The sequence below is a fragment of the Narcine bancroftii genome, chromosome 3 (assembly GCF_036971445.1).
Source record: "Narcine bancroftii isolate sNarBan1 chromosome 3, sNarBan1.hap1, whole genome shotgun sequence".
Taxonomy (NCBI): domain Eukaryota; kingdom Metazoa; phylum Chordata; class Chondrichthyes; order Torpediniformes; family Narcinidae; genus Narcine; species Narcine bancroftii.
In genome coordinates, this window is record NC_091471.1 from 189,366,576 (window position 1) to 189,382,550 (window position 15,975).

Genomic DNA, 15,975 nt, shown 5'->3' on the forward strand with positions numbered 1-15,975 from the left:
TACAAAATAATGTCAATATGTCACTGTACACTAATAACATTTTTATTCCTTTATTGAGTTTGAAAATGTTTATCCTTAGAGATTTTTCAATTTATTCTTTCTTTCCCTGTGCCTTTTTGTTACCTTCATGATGTGTTCACTACTTTATTCCACCTTGTTATTGACTTTCAAAAAAATGCTGGCCACTAATGATACCATCCCACTGAGGCCCTGCGGTTCCCACCGGGAGCCTGTGGGGTCCGCTGCACTTCTGATCAAAGGTAGCAGTGTGAAGACTGATAGGCCCTGCTCTGAGCTCCTGAACACAGAAATCATTGAAAATCGCGGAAATAGACTTTAACAATGCGGAAACGTGGAAAATTCACATGCCCAAATAGGAATCACAGTCAGATGCAAAATTTCTCAATAATAAGACAACAGAGAAGAAATAAGCTATTCAGCCCATCGAGTTGGCTTCACCATTTAATCATGAGCTGATCCATTTTCCCCACTCAGCCCCACTGCCCACCCTTCTCCCAATATCCTTTGATGCTCTGGCTAATCAAGGACCTATCCTTCTCAGCCTTAAAAACTAATAACCTGGCCTACACAACCACTAATGGCAACAAATTCCTCAGATGTATCAGAAATATGAATATTCATGCAAAACTATTTGTGAAAAAACTGAATCTGAGATTTTGATTACTATTGAATATTGATTTTAAACAGTGGCTCACTATTTATTTTAAATTTAGAGATCCTGCATGGTAATTGGCCCTTCCAGCCCACAAGTCTGTGACACTCAAATGCAGCCATGTGACCAATTAACCTATCAACCACTTACATCTTTGGAACATGGTTGGAAACCAAAGCAGTCATGTGGAGAACATACAAACTCCTTTCAGACAGCACTGGATTCGAACCAGGGTTGCTGCCATGTAATAGTGTTCTGTTACCTGCTTCACTAACTATGCCACCTTACCAACCCATATACGCAGAGAGGAAACCGTACCATCAAGAAGAAACTAATGAAGTCTCAGGGAGAAAGTGCAAGCTCCCCAAGGTTAGGATTCAACTGCATTGTTGGTAGGGAGAGGCTGCAGCTCTACACTGCACCACTGTGCCGCTCACCAGACTAACTAAATAAAAATATTTAGATTAAATAAAACAATTATTTATGAAAAATTGTAGGCTCTCATTAGAGATGCTAATATATACAAAGAAATTAGCATCAAAATCAACACATTACCTACGATAAATACACAAAGTGCTGGAAAAACTCTGCAGGATCCGCAACATCCACAAGAAGCTCAGATAATATAACCAATGTTTCAGGTCCAAGTCTTTTGTCAGGTATAAGGAAAAAACCAGGCAGGCATCTAAATAAAAAGGTTAGGAGAGAAATGCGGTGCATAATTCACTTAGGAATCAGTAGGGGTTGTCTACTATATCCAGTACTCCCATTGTGGCCTCCTCTATTTCAGAGGAGACTGGACACAGACAGGAAGATTGCATTGTTAAGAACCTTTGCTTTGTCTGCTACAATAGCAGGGGTCTCCCAGTGGCAACCTATTTCAATTCCCCATCCCATTCCCATGCTGACATATCAGTCTATGGTCTCAGGCACTGCCCAACTGAGACCACCTACAAATTGGAGGAACACACCCTCCAACCAGATGGCATTAATATCAATGGGTATTTGTTGGTGGGACTTGTAAGGGATGTGACTAAATGGTTTAAAATTATTAAATATGAAACCAATATGCATGCAAACAATTTATTTGAAATTACATGTCTGGGAAGTACCAAGGCCATTTCTGTAAATTAGGAAAATGACAAGACACTGAATGTTCCTTCTTTTCAGTTTTCAAAGAGGGTCATCAAGTATTAAAGATGTATTCAACTACAGTACCCGAGTCCCATTTTACATGACCTCAAGTGGAAAAAAAATATTTACAGTTCAACACTTCCAGCTCCATTTTGTATATCTGAGAAATAAACTGTTATCAATTAATTGTGTAACAAAGGATGTAGTGAGAAAGAGAGCAATTGCTTGAAGTAAATTGGGGCAACTTGAAAGTCAACTTGGAATTGAAGGTGATGTGTTGAGAATAAAGCCTGATGCCAGAATATGGGTTCAGGAATGGAGAGAATCCTGATGTGTGTTTGTTCAACAGAAGATAAAAGGAATTGGGTCACTTTTTAATGTTATTTCAATGGATGCATTCCAATCTTGGTGCAGCTCCACATTATGGTTTCACTTTGCTGACACTGCACTGTATTTTTCATTTGGGACTTAAACCGTTTTTCTTTGCTTGAGCAAACTCGCTTAAGCAAGCAGCTTGGATTGAAAATGTTTCTCACAGAACTGGCATTGATCACAATCAGAATCGCTAGTAGTGTATTCTGAATGTACCATTAACGATCTATTACTTAAAATATCTACAGAAAATACTCGAGCAGTTTTAAATATAGTAACCCACATTTACAATGCTTGTGCAATTTAAAATAAATGATAAAGCTGAGTGTGGCTACACATTGGTCATTGCCCAAAGCATACAAGAGTACCCTCATGGAGGATGAGGTCAATAGTTACATTCTCATCAACATACAGATAAACAATTCAGGAAAAGTTCCTGAAGATTAGGAACTCCATCTATATTCACTTTTATTCATTCAATTGCTGGAATATTGTATCTTGCAAGTGAACATATGAAGGTGGCACTTGAGTGGGATCTGTACCAGTTTTATCCAGGGCGACAGAAAAGTAATTTTCATGGAATGTGCCTCGTGTGCATAATTTAGAAGTATTTTCCATAGTTATATATTTTAACTAAACGCTACAGTAAAATCCCCGTTATCCAGCACCTTATAGATATCACAGATGCCGGAAATGCAAATTTTCCAGTTGACCAAGACACACTCTTATAATGCCCGACTAATACACCTGCATTAAGAAGACATCACTTAAAAGACAAAAGACAGTGTGGAATGTAAAAGTGATTTGAAAAAAAAAAAGTACTGTAGTCTTTAATTATGAAAAGTTCACTTTAATCAAGGAATTCCTATAACTTAAAAAATTTAAATTTGAACTCCAGGTCACTGGTGCTATAAGTGTTATGCTCGATGTTAGGCTAACTTTGCCTCCGTCATAATTAACTTTACTAATATAATTAATACTAATAAAGATATAGACTCTTACTAGGCAGTGATAGGAGACACCTTGAGAGAGTTGCCCCAGTGGCAAGTGGCATCAACCAGTTTTTCCATCCTGGTGTCCTAGTCAGGCCCTCAACGCCAGTATCCCTGAAGGACCTTGGCTCACCTTCCTTGTACTGACAACCCACCTCACCTCCACACAAATGTTCTAGGCAGGCCCTCAGCGCAACCAGACTCACCTCCAAGCAAATACCCTAGTAAGGCCCTTGGCGCAACCCAACTCATCTCCACGCATGTCGCAGTCACCTTCCCATAATTTCCAACTCCACATGAGAGCACTATATCAGTGTTGCACTAGCCACTTCACTAAATGTGCCACCATCACAATTAACCCCCTCCCCAAGTTTACAGATAAAGCTTTACTAATATACTTAATAGAATAATAAAGATAAAGGCTCTTCCTAAGCAGGATTAGGGAGACACTTTGGGAGAGTCAGCCCTGCAGCAAGCAGCACTGGCTGGCTCTTTATCAAGGGCACTGCCATTCTATTCAAACTTTATTGAAGCTTTAATCAAACAACAGCTGCAGGTGGGGCATGACCGGGGCGCTCTGCTAGCTGAATGTTTACTCCCAGGGGTATGTCCTGCACAGAACATTTACTTTTATAGTTTCAAACATTCAAAAGTTTATTTATTCTTTTTTTTAAATATTTATTTCCTCAATCTTATGAGCCGCTTGTTTGAATTTCCGGTTGAATTGTATGCCAGATAATGGGGATTTTACTGTACTTAAAATCAAAGTACAAAGCATGACATTACCTGCACAATGTTTTATCATAACCAAATTCCACAAAGCAATGGTTTTTAACTGAACTGATGGTGATTTTGGTGAACTACTGCAAGTGTGCAGGAAGGAAAATAAGCTGGATTTTCCACTTTTCTGATGCTTTATAATTAATGTTTGGGACTATACTGTGTTGAATCTGTCAACATATGTTGTGAACTCTCCAATAATAGAGCAGAACAGTCCATCTCTTAACAAGTGCTGAAGAGAACTAACTTCCTTCCACACAGACCTGCTTTCCCGGCCAAGGCTCACACCACTCTATAATTGTACTATCTTATAGCAGAAATATCAAACATGCACTTCATTCTGATCTGCATCACTATGTATGCCTTGGTGTTCATGTTCAGAAGTGCACAATTCTTATTTGCATTAAATTATACTGGGTTTAAGTACAATACTCAAAAGTGCTGGAGAAAATTAGCTAGACACAACATAGGAAGTAAAGAATATCCAATGTTTTGGGACTGAGCCATTTGTATCAAATTTGCATTCTGCTCTGCTGAGAAACTTCAATTATATTTCATAAACACCTTTACATTTAACTATGTACGAGATGAGGAGATTACACAAGTGAATCTCTATAAAAATATGCCTCTTTTACTCTCTGAGACATTTGTAAATTAATGGCTGCTCTGGACTTTTGCCTTAATGTGACCATACCCATTTTTTTTTGCCAGTTAGTACAATTCTGAAATTAAAGCAATATTTTGAGATTCACCCATACAAATAGTAAAGGGATGGATATATTTGTGTGAAGCACATAATTCCTGTATCCCAAGTCTGATTGTGACTTGAACAAATTTCATTTGAAAGTCATCATCTGTTGAATTTCACTCAACTGTAATGGATCAATTTGCCAACTGACTAATTCCTTTGCAAAGGTAGTTCAGAATCTCTTCAAAGCTTTCTTACAAATGTCCAACTTTGCACCTGAATGTGGAGAACTAAAAACACTCCCACTCTAATTTCTCCCACACCAGGCAAGTAATCTGAACTCAAAGTGCTCGATTTTCCCCACTGATAATTTAAGTTGGGAAACCTTGTGGACCACTCATTCCATTTTCAAATGGCTTTAGTTGATGAAACTCCTTTCCAAAAGAAGCATAAAGACCTAGACACTGGTCTAGGACAAATAGGGCTCTTAATTGAAACAGTGCATGGTGGGCCAGTGTATGTTTTATTCAGAACCCACTAGTGCAAAATTCAGCCATGCACAAAGTCCATAGCTCAATAGATCTCGTATGGTTTTAGCCTCTACCAGTACAGCACAAACAAAACTGGATATATATCCCAACCTGCCTATGTTGCAACTCAATAAGATTTTCATATAATAGTTTCATCATGGTGGGTCTAGATGGCACTGTCTTCTCGTATACTACACAAAGGTGCTGGAGAAACTCAGAGGGTCACACATCATCCATATTTCAGGCCTGAAGTCTTCTGAAGAGTGCCGAAGATCAGACGTATGCCATAATAATTGGTTTGTGGGGTGGGGGGGGGGGGGGGGGGGGTAGAAACACAGGCTGACAAGCAAGAAGTAATCGGTCAATACATGTGGGAGGATAGAAGAGTAAAAAAGCTGAGAAGTGATGGGGAGAGGGCAGAGGGTGAAGAAGGATAGCTCTCAGATAGAATGAAAGGGGATGAGGTAAAGAGAGACCAGGATTTGGGTTAACATAAACTAGAGAAGTCTACATTGATAATAGCTGGTTGGAAACTGCCAAGACGAAATACAAGGTGCGTTCTTCCAATTTGCAGGTGGCCTCAGCTCGGCAGTGCACGAGACCATGAACAGTCAGTGTGGCAATGGTGTGCAGAATTAAAATGGTTTGCCAATAGGAGGCCCTTGCTGTTGCAGCAGACAAGAACATCTTTGCTCAAAAAGCAATTTCCCATTCTGTGTCCAGTCTCCCAGGTGTAGAAGTGGCCACATCGGGAGCACTGATGCAATAAGTGACCCCTAAAGATTCACAGTGCTTTGTCTCCAACCATGTCATTCATATTAACATTTTTGAAGAAGCACCAAGGCTCAAAAAGTTGACTACTTTTTACTTTCTATGTATGCTCTGTGGCCTGCAGTTTCTCCAGCACTTTTGCGTAGTGAATCTGCAGATTTTCTTGTTTATCTGCTGTATTCTCACACATCAGCACAAAAACATTTGACTGTAGTACATTTTAAGCCTGCAGGCTTTCTTGAGATTGCTGCATATATGAACATGTGCTAGGTGAACATTAGATATTGCTCTTTAATTGCATGTTAATTACAGTTTAGGAATGTGAACATCTAATTATATATCTTTTTAATTGAAAGAAACATTTTTCAACTACGCATTGGTGTTTGTCATTTCCTACATTATGGATTTCTTTCTCTACTTCAAACATTTCCAAGAAGCGGAAATGACTCTTCACCTGAAAATACCAATCTAGTGTGGCTGTACAAAAGATCATTTCCCAATGTTACCATGGTTTCTGCTCCCAGTGGTCCTATCATTTGCAAATAATAAAATGACTTCTTCCACCTCTTCTTAATATTGAAATACAATAACTTGTCCATAAAAACCGACTCCTGACTAAAACTGTTCAATACAAAAGAATGATTGCACTCAATCCAGCCACAACTGTGTTGGGAAAAGAATCTACTGAAACATGGGGTAGAGGTTCACAAGTCCATTTTTGTTCTGCTCAGTTACAGTTCAGGGAAATTTTAATGTCCTTTGAATTAAGAGCATGGATTAAAAGCTTTTGTTTTTAAATAAATGCGCACAACTCGAAATTCACAACCCTGTCCTTCAGTTATACTACTGTTAAATATTGCATGTAGACAAAAATCCTAAAAATTGTGAGCACAGAAACAAGAAATTCATTAGCTATTTAAAGCAGGATATAATGCACTGCACTGAAAAAGAAATGTGAGTGATGGGAAAAAATTATTCACTGACATGAAGTACCCAAGTTAATTTGGAATGGGTGGTCATACAGAAAATTACAAATTGTTAAAAATCAACATGCTTTAGATAGAGATCAGGAAACCCAGCAGAAGCAACACAGGACCTGCTCCACACTGAATCAGGAGGAAATGAGAATGAAAGCTCATTCACCAGTGGAAAGAGATTCTACATGTTTGGAGTGAAAGAACAAGAACAAAAACTATCATTGGAAAAGACAAATATTTACTGAAACAGATTAAGGGTGAAGGAATTAGTAGATTCCTTCCCTCTTGTTGCTAGCATTTTATTTCATAAATATGGAATAGGTTGTGGGGGTTGTTTGACTTGCCAGGAAGGATTCCATTTGCCCAGAAGATCCTGGGTTATTAAATCTGACATCTCATTCTGCCCTGGGATTGAATCCTTGTAGATCCCTCTCTCCCTCCAAGTTCCTTCCATTTCTTCCCTCCTGAACAAAGTGCATCTGATAGCTAAATGTCAGACTTCACCACCTTCTTCTTCTTTGACTTGGCTTCGCGGACGAAGATTTATGGAGGGGGTAAATGTCCACGTCAGCTGCAGGCTCGTTTGTGGCTGACAAGTCCGATGCGGAACAGGCAGACACGGTTGCAGCGGAAAATTGGTTGGTTGGGGTTGGGTGTTGGGTTTTTCCTCCTTTGTCTTTTGTCAGTGAGGTGGGCTCTGCGGTCTTCTTCAAAGGAGGTTGCTGCCTGCCGAACTGTGAGGCGCCAAGATGCACGGTTTGAGGCGATATCAGCCCACTGGCGGTGGTCAATGTGGCAGGCACCAAGAGATTTCTTTAGGCAGTCCTTGTACCTCTTCTTTGGTGCACCTCTGTCACGGTGGCCAGTGGAGAGCTCGCCATATAGCATGATTTTGGGAAGGCGATGGTCCTCCATTCTGGAGACGTGACCCACCCAGCGCAGCTGGATCTTCAGCAACGTGGACTCGATGCTGTCGGCCTCTGCCATCTCGAGTACTTCGACGTTAGGGATGAAACTAAACTTGTAAAAGAGACTAATTGTGAATGGGCTTATGAATCAATATGTTGGAAGGTCTTGATCATTCCAAGATTTGTTTATTGTTGCCGTTAGAATGGAACCAGAAGTTCTTACTGCCAAATCCTGGCCATAGGATAAGATCTTTTCTGGTCTGGAAAAAGACTTCTTTCAGTCAGGAGCCAGATCTTGAAAATTATAAAGACAAAGCAAGCATTGCTTCATAATCTCAAGGTCAACTTAATTTCCTTTCAAATAAATGGATGTCGTGTATATGTGACCATTTACTGACCTGCCAGTCAGTGTTAAATCTACTCTATTTTTTTTTTAAAACAAGACATACAAATCCCACTGAATACCTCACACGGATCCTATTCTAGTGCAACTGTAAAAGAAAAATTACAGTGATGGGTTTTTAAAAAGTCATGGTAGAGAACAGCACCACCTACGAGTCGAGATTGTGGATTGCAGGTTAGGAGCATTTAGGAAAGAGAATATAAGTGTGACTCTCATTGTACAGGGGCAGGGATAGAAGGACCATTTCACAAAAATCAATAGAAGACATTACCAGAAATTCCAAACAGGAAGGTCACACAGGAAAGACTCTCAATACATGCTTTTTAAAAAAAAGTATTGCACTATTTTATAAAAACGTTACAATTATTTTACTGAGATATTTCGGAAAGACACTTTCATGGTTAGAGAACACAGTAACAGACCTACGCTGACTATAAAGTTTCCATTTATATCAATCCCATTTAGTAGCACTTGATCCATGGCTTATTTGGACTCAGCAATTCAAATGCTCATCCAGACACTTCTTAAATGGTGTTAAGAGTAGCTGACTCCACCAACAAGTGAAAGAAAAATGTTCTCACCTCCTCTCTAAACCATGTATTCCTGGCCTTGCACCTATGCCCTCTGGCCTTGTACACCACTGACATGGGGAAAAATTCTTATAATCTTTCATCCCTCAAATTAGGTCCCCTCTCAGCCTCTTCTCCTCAAATAAATATTTCACCATAGACAACATCCTAGCAAATTTTCTTTGCACCCTCCCCTGTGCACTTGTGTCCTTCCTACAATGTTGTGACCAGAACGGCACAACACATTCAAACAATGGCCCAACTAATACATCGCCATTACCTTCCAGCACATATTTTCTATACCCCTACTAATAAAGGTAACCATTCCATGTAGGTCTTCACCACTAGATCTAACTGTTCAGCCAACATCTCACCAAGGACTCTTTATTCCAGCATTACTCCCAGAGCCTTTTCATCTATGGTCTATGCAGTATGTCCTCTCCATACTAGTCCTCCCAAAATGCATCACCTCAGACCTACCAGGATTAAATTCCATTGGCCCAATTTATCAGCTGATCAATATCATTCTGTGGCACAAGACTATCCTCGTAACAACACCAATTTTCATGTCATTTGCAAACACACCAATTACATCTCTTTCATTCACATCCAAGTCATTAAGCATTCACCAATCTCCAAGGTACATCACTGGTCACAACCTTCCAGGACTCATCCTTATACCATTGAATTGGCAAAAGAAAAAAACATTTCACTACCCAATATTTCAGATTATTTATCCTCATAGAATCAAAGTGAAAAAAATTACATAAAACAGAAAAATTATTTTGTTTTCAAGTTAGCAGGCTTTGATGCATATCGATGAAATCACTTTGCATGATGGGAGAAAAAAAATCATAAGGACCGTTTTCCAGAAATAGAATCCCCACTTAACATTGGGTCACCTGTACTCTGGTTCGGTGGGTTCAAGCCAATAGGAGACCTGCAGACTCTGAAGCAGGGGGTGTGTGTCAGAACAGTCAGGTGGGTAGTTTGGGAGGGGTGTGCTTCTGCTGTGTACCCTGAGCTACTGTATGGTCCCAACAAATACTCAATGAAAAATAAAAATATTTAAAGGTACAATAAATTTGAAACAAAAATAATAAATTCAGCAGGCCAGGCGGCATCTATGGAGTGAGAATCGAAGTTTTATGGTTCTGACCAAGATCACCAATCCAGAACCATGACAGTTTCTCTTTTCTCCATATGCTGCATAACCTGCTGAGATTTTCCATCGTTTTCTGTTTTTGTTCAAGCTTTTCAAAGCCATTCTATATGTTCTTCCTCTATTTTGGACAGTCTCAGGCCAGGGCTTTGTGGTTTCTTAACGACCAAAGGGAAATCCAAGAGGAAAGGAATGACTGCTGCCCAACAGACTACGAGCACCAATCTTCAAACACCCTCCTTCTCAGATGGCCAAAAGCCATCCTGGTATACCAAAAGTGACAACAAATTTCATCAATGCCTGGGTTCACTGGGTTATGGCACATCAAATATGAGATGCCGTCCAACAGTGAAAAGGTCCAAGATTTTGTGATGCTTTCTGTCAGTAGGCCAGAAAACATTGCTTGCATCTAATTTATGAACTAACCGTGATCCCGATCATGCAAATTATAAGATTCCACACAGAAGATCAATTCTGAACACTAATTTGTATTTTTTCAGCTATTATTATTATTATTATTTACAGGATGATAAATCAGTTCACTGAATAGTGCCAAAGCTGAAAACCTATTTTTCCATAAAGTTATATATTTGATACACTGTGCCTCCTTTTTCAAAAGTGAAACAAGGATGTAGTGAATTGGTATAGTGTCATCAATACATCACCATTAGTGAGAGCATGCTGCATTGAAGTTTGTTGCCATGCTTCCTACACTAAAAACAGTAATCTCAGTTCCAACCACAATTCAGTGGGCATTTAAATTGTTTAGGGTATTCTGGAAAAAAAAAGTACAAAATCAATACAAACCTTTTTTTTGGCTATGGGGCAGAAAATGAAGTTATTCCCTACAGCTATTAAAGTTATCAAATAAGAAGCAAGCTCAGCAAGAGGCACAGAGAATAGTGAAAAGCTGGAGCTGGCCTGGGAGGAAACAGAACTGTGCCAAAATATTAAGATGGGTTTAACATGGTGAAGAGCATGTGGGATTGTTTCAGGGAAAAATCAATAGGTGAATAATGTGCTAGAAAACATGTTGAAATGTTATAGTCACATCAATTGTCAGATTGATAATGGTCTGAATATGCACCACAAGAAACATTTCTAGATTGATGCAAACAAAATTAGAGAACAAAAGAGGTGCATAACAACCAAATGAGGAAAAAAAATAAAGCTGTGAAAAGGTGGACTTAAACGCAACTTGAAGATGAAAATTCTTCAAAACGCTCTTGGCATCTCAGAGGTCTGTACAGTCAATGATGTACTTTGTGGCTCTGCACTCACAATAAAACTTGAATATGGGATCCACAGGGGCCAATTTATTCACCAAGTCCCAAAGGCACTCATGTTAATTTGGCACGTTTTGTTTTAGTGTTGTTTGAGATTTCCCACCTCCATCTTGTGTATTGCAGAGGATTGTTTACACTCAAATGGACATACCATATAACCATTTACGGAGCGGAAACAGGCCATGTTGGCCTTTCGAGTCTGCACCGGTTCACTGATTTTGTGCGCCCTCTTCAGGCAATGGTCCCAGTAGATCACGTCGATGGGGGAGGGGGCAAAGGGAGACTCCATTGATCCTCTCTGCCAGTCTTTACAATGGAGTCTCTTATTTCAAACCCTATGCCGAAAGGGAATCATTGACAATGATGACTTTCTAGTTTGTGTATTGAAACTTCAATATCAATTACATATTCAGTCCCTGGAGTGCTGAACAATTTTGCAATCAAGATAATCACCAGCATGCCAAGTGCAGACATATGAAGGAAAGTAGGGCAAGACCCAAAACTCCAATGGTAAACTGGCAGAACCATGTGCCACAAAGGCCAGGATCTAAGTGGAACTTTTATTGGGAAGTTCCTGCAGGTGTAACAGGGGTTGGATTTAATGTTGCTCCTTATAAAGGCATCACATCACAAGGAAAGATTCTTGCAAGAACACAAGATCAAGTAAAAAGCCATTCAGACCCGAGTTTTCTCCATCATTCAATAAAAATTATTTATAAAAACAGCTTTATAAATCAAAACTTCATTGTTCAACTCCCTTAAAAGGCCCCAAAGTGACACAGGAGATTATTTTCCAGAATGAGTGGCCTCACAATGATTTCTGGATAGGCAGTAGTATTTTCTGAAAGGTGAAGTGAATTCAGGCCAGAAGAAAAGAAATCCAAGTGCATTGTGATTAGGTGAAGTTTATAAAATGAGCTCTCACTCTATCCTTCCATCCCATCCACCTTATACTCAAGCAAAGTTCTGTGCATGGAGAGGGGTGAGATGTGTGATACAGGCACCAGATGCATGTGATACAAATAGTTGCCAGTTAAATGGCCCCCACAACTACAGACAACTAGTTCTGTCAATGTTGGAGTACATTGCTAGAATCATGAGCAAACAATGAGGGACTCAACAGGTCAAGCAGCATTCAAGGGTTAAAATAGTCCATCAATATTTTGGGCCGAGTCCTGACCCATTTCAATGCATGGATGATCCATGACCCCAAGACCATCAGCATCTGCAGTTTCCATGGTTACCTGCTGGAATCATAGCTTGCTTTGCCTTTCTCAGCAATACTTTTCAAACCCAAGAACTCTACCAAGAACAAAGATAACATGGAATCTCTACCACCTATACAAGAACTTTAAAATACCTTTGGTCTTTCATTGACATTGTCTAAATCTTGGAACTTCTTAAACAACATGGTGGGGTTACCTTCAAGGAAGCTGCAACGCCAGTAAAATTTCCAAATGTCAATGTTATTGTAGTTTAAGAATCTAGTCAGGCTTTGTCTGCAGCAGAAATTTAAGGAACACATTATTGCCCTCAGCAAAAGCACAAAGCAACTAGACAGCAGTGTCAGGTGACAAATGAAGGAACACTGCTATGCCAAACAAAAACACTTTGGCAATGCTCTTTCATACATTTGTACAGAAATTAGCTTTGTCCAATGCAAGCTGGATTTATAATGGAGGTAATGAATTAAGCCAACAGCATTTTGACCTAGGGAAGGTCCCATTAATTATTGTTTTCCAGCTGGTAACCCATTCTCAGACCATACTGGTATAATATTCCCAATTCCACATGCTCAGATTCAAGTTTATTACCATCTGATTGGTCATACACAATCTGACAAAACAGTGTCGCCCCAGGCCACAGTGCACGTACAAAAAACACACAATAGTATGGGTTTTCCACTGATTCCATTTGCAGGAACAAAGAATGAGAAGCTGGAAGGACTCAAAAGGACAGACTACAGGTGGATATAGACAATCAACATTTTGGGTCACACTTATCTATCAAGACTGCAATTTGCTTGCTCAAGATTCCTGCATCCTTGCACTAACTGCAAATGTGAATAATTATTTATTATTTTATATAATCTCTTTTACAGTCTTGGCGCATTGTAGTAATGTTCGCGCTTGGTGTATGTTATGTGCCTGTTTGGCTGAACCAATAAGAGTTCTGGTGCATCAGTACATTGTACTCATGTGTATGACAATAAACACTCATTACCCATTTCTTCATGGTAATCATTGCCAGTCATACCTATTAATGTAGCTCCTCCGCCTACCATGGCAAACCTTTGCAACGCTCATTGTTTTGTTTTAGATTGAAAATTTCAGGTTGAACTACAGTACTTCAATTTTGAACTTTATTCTTCAACGTTATCTTCACTTTTTCCTTTTATAAGATTACTAACATTGCAGAGTTCAAGATTTCAAATAACCAAGTTGGTTCTTTAACTATGATTTTGAAATCTATAAAGCTTACATTCTTGCTACTTTATGTTCTTAGTACTGGTTTGATTCATGCAGTCTTTATACAAGCCCCTCTAATGCACTAATTTTGAAAATAAATAAATGATAATATAGAAACATAAAACCAAAGCACAATTTAGTTACCAATAGCTTTAAAAATTACAAAAATTTTAAAATTAAAAAAATCAATGATTTGAAATATTAAATTGCTCTTCCATCACACATATTGTCTCACCCTTGAAGATTCTTCCCCCACCAACAAAAAAAAACACACTTTCAGGGTTATTCTAATGTTTCCCACATCCAATAATTTGATTTGTTTTATTGTATTTTTTTACTGGTTTATTAACCATGCTATTTTTTCATATTTAGCAACAGCCGAGAAATGGCAATTTAAAATCAAGATAAACAAACTTCCGAATCATTTCACCTTGAAATAAACTTTGTTTTGGTCCAAACAACCTCTATCGAGGTATTTTCTGAAAGACATACATTTTGTCACTGGAAGCAAGTTGACAGAAAGTAACAAGCAGCCGAGACATGATACCCTTCTGTGGATGCGGGCAGTCCTGGATCTTCCCTAAATGGAATGCGCCGATGTGGATTTAGATCATTAAACCCTCCAGCAACCGAAGTGGCCGCCTTTACGCACCCATGCTACTCCCAAGAAATCACTGCAGTGATTTCTGCACGACAACTGCCCTTCGAAAGCCTGATGCCCATCTCCCTCGTACACGTTTCTGCCTTTCACCTGACACATAACTAATCGGCAAAGAGCAAGATTGCCCTGTGGAAATAGCTCATGCAGCCTTGCGGCGCAGATGATCGCAGCGCAGCTGAATTTCTTTCAACGCCAGTGCACTTCAGCGAAAACCATCCCGCGACTTGAGCGAAGCGTTCTCCAGACCACTTTATTAATCTCAGCCCAAGTGTCGAGAGAGTACTAATGGCAGACAAATCAATCGATTGAAATGGGTGAAAAGCGTCCAGGATGCGGAGGGAGGGAGCACCGTGGATATTGAATGGTCTCGGTCCGGCCAGTCTACTCAGTCCCAATGCCTACTCTTTCCCTTCGAGTTCACATCGGTTGCAACCACCGCCGACAAACAACATTCCGGGGCTCCCGTTGCAGTGGGACACTGCACAGGGAAACTATTCGTTCCCCCCCCAACCCCTGCTCCCCTCCTCACTCTGATGTCAAAATCCAACGCTCTCGCTCGCAGAGAAGGGAAAGTTGAATGAAAAGAAAGGCGTCAGCACAGCTTCAACCCGACTCCACATCTCCACGCCTCCGACTTCCCGAAGTGTTTTGGAGTTTGCAAACAGGGCAGCCAGGTGATTATAGCAAGGGTTGGAGGGGAGGGTAAGTGCGCTGCGCCCGGAGTTCAGCCCAGGCTCGGCAGGAGGGGGCGGGCGCCTGGAGCCGCTGCCGCTCCAACCATCCCGGGGCTGCGCTCAGAGATAGAGCGAGAGAAAATAAAATACGCGAGAAACAGGTACATACGTCTCGAAATTTGTTCCAATGCCCGGGCTCCTTGTCATACTGCGAGACGGTGGTCAGCCATTGTTTATCATCCAGAAAATTGCCGCTGTCCGCTGTTGCTCGCTGCCTGCCTTCTATTTGCAGAAAGGCTACAGCTACAACACAGAGCAGAACCTTTAACATCTGCAAACGAGAGAGAGAGAATTTGTTTTAAACACGCATCAGTTCGGTGGGAGAGTACGTGACCGTGCGAGAGTAAGTATGAACCATAGAGAGTGAATGCAACGCTTTATAGGTCTATACATATAGATCTATAAAGACATTCTCTATCACTAAAGCCGTGACTGTTGTCGATGGACGTGTGCGCTTCACCTTGCCCCTTCGCTGCAGCTGCTGCCAGCTCGGTGCAGCCTCGAGCTTCTCTCGCCGCGTGCCCGCGACTGGCGGGCACGCGCTGCTCGCGCACGTGAGCGGCGGCAGCCAGGCGCGCTCCGCATATTTGCTAGATTGTGTGTGTCTTAAACGATTGGGCGGAATCCTAGCCCCCGTGAGCACAGAGCGCTTGGTCGTCCTCTGCTCAACATGCGCAGCGGCCGACGAACTCCCCCCCTTCGTTCGGTTCAGGAGGAAAGGGCAGGGTCCTGCAAACATTTCGTCCACAGGATATCTGAATAGTTTGCACCTTCTCCGTCACGAAAAGGACATGAGTTGACTTTGATCGCCATATAGTATCACTTCCCCCCCCACCCCCCCCGAGGGCGCACAGCTGTAATGTTTGG

At 40.7% G+C, this 15,975-nt stretch overlaps 1 protein-coding gene across 2 annotated transcripts in view; it reads right to left on the minus strand.

The window, feature by feature from the left end:
- The window catches only part of spock3 (SPARC (osteonectin), cwcv and kazal like domains proteoglycan 3), a 493,731-nt gene extending 478,092 nt beyond the window's left edge, over positions 1-15,639 (minus strand). For both annotated transcript variants that reach the window (XM_069926142.1, XM_069926141.1), the window contains exons 1-2: positions 15,569-15,639; positions 15,218-15,379 (exon numbers count right to left, since the gene is read on the minus strand). In XM_069926142.1, the coding sequence (XP_069782243.1) occupies positions 15,218-15,379 (162 nt within the window). In that variant the 5' untranslated portion in view covers positions 15,569-15,639. The remainder of the gene's footprint in view (positions 1-15,217; positions 15,380-15,568) is intronic.
- Positions 15,640-15,975: the final 336 nt, after the last annotated feature.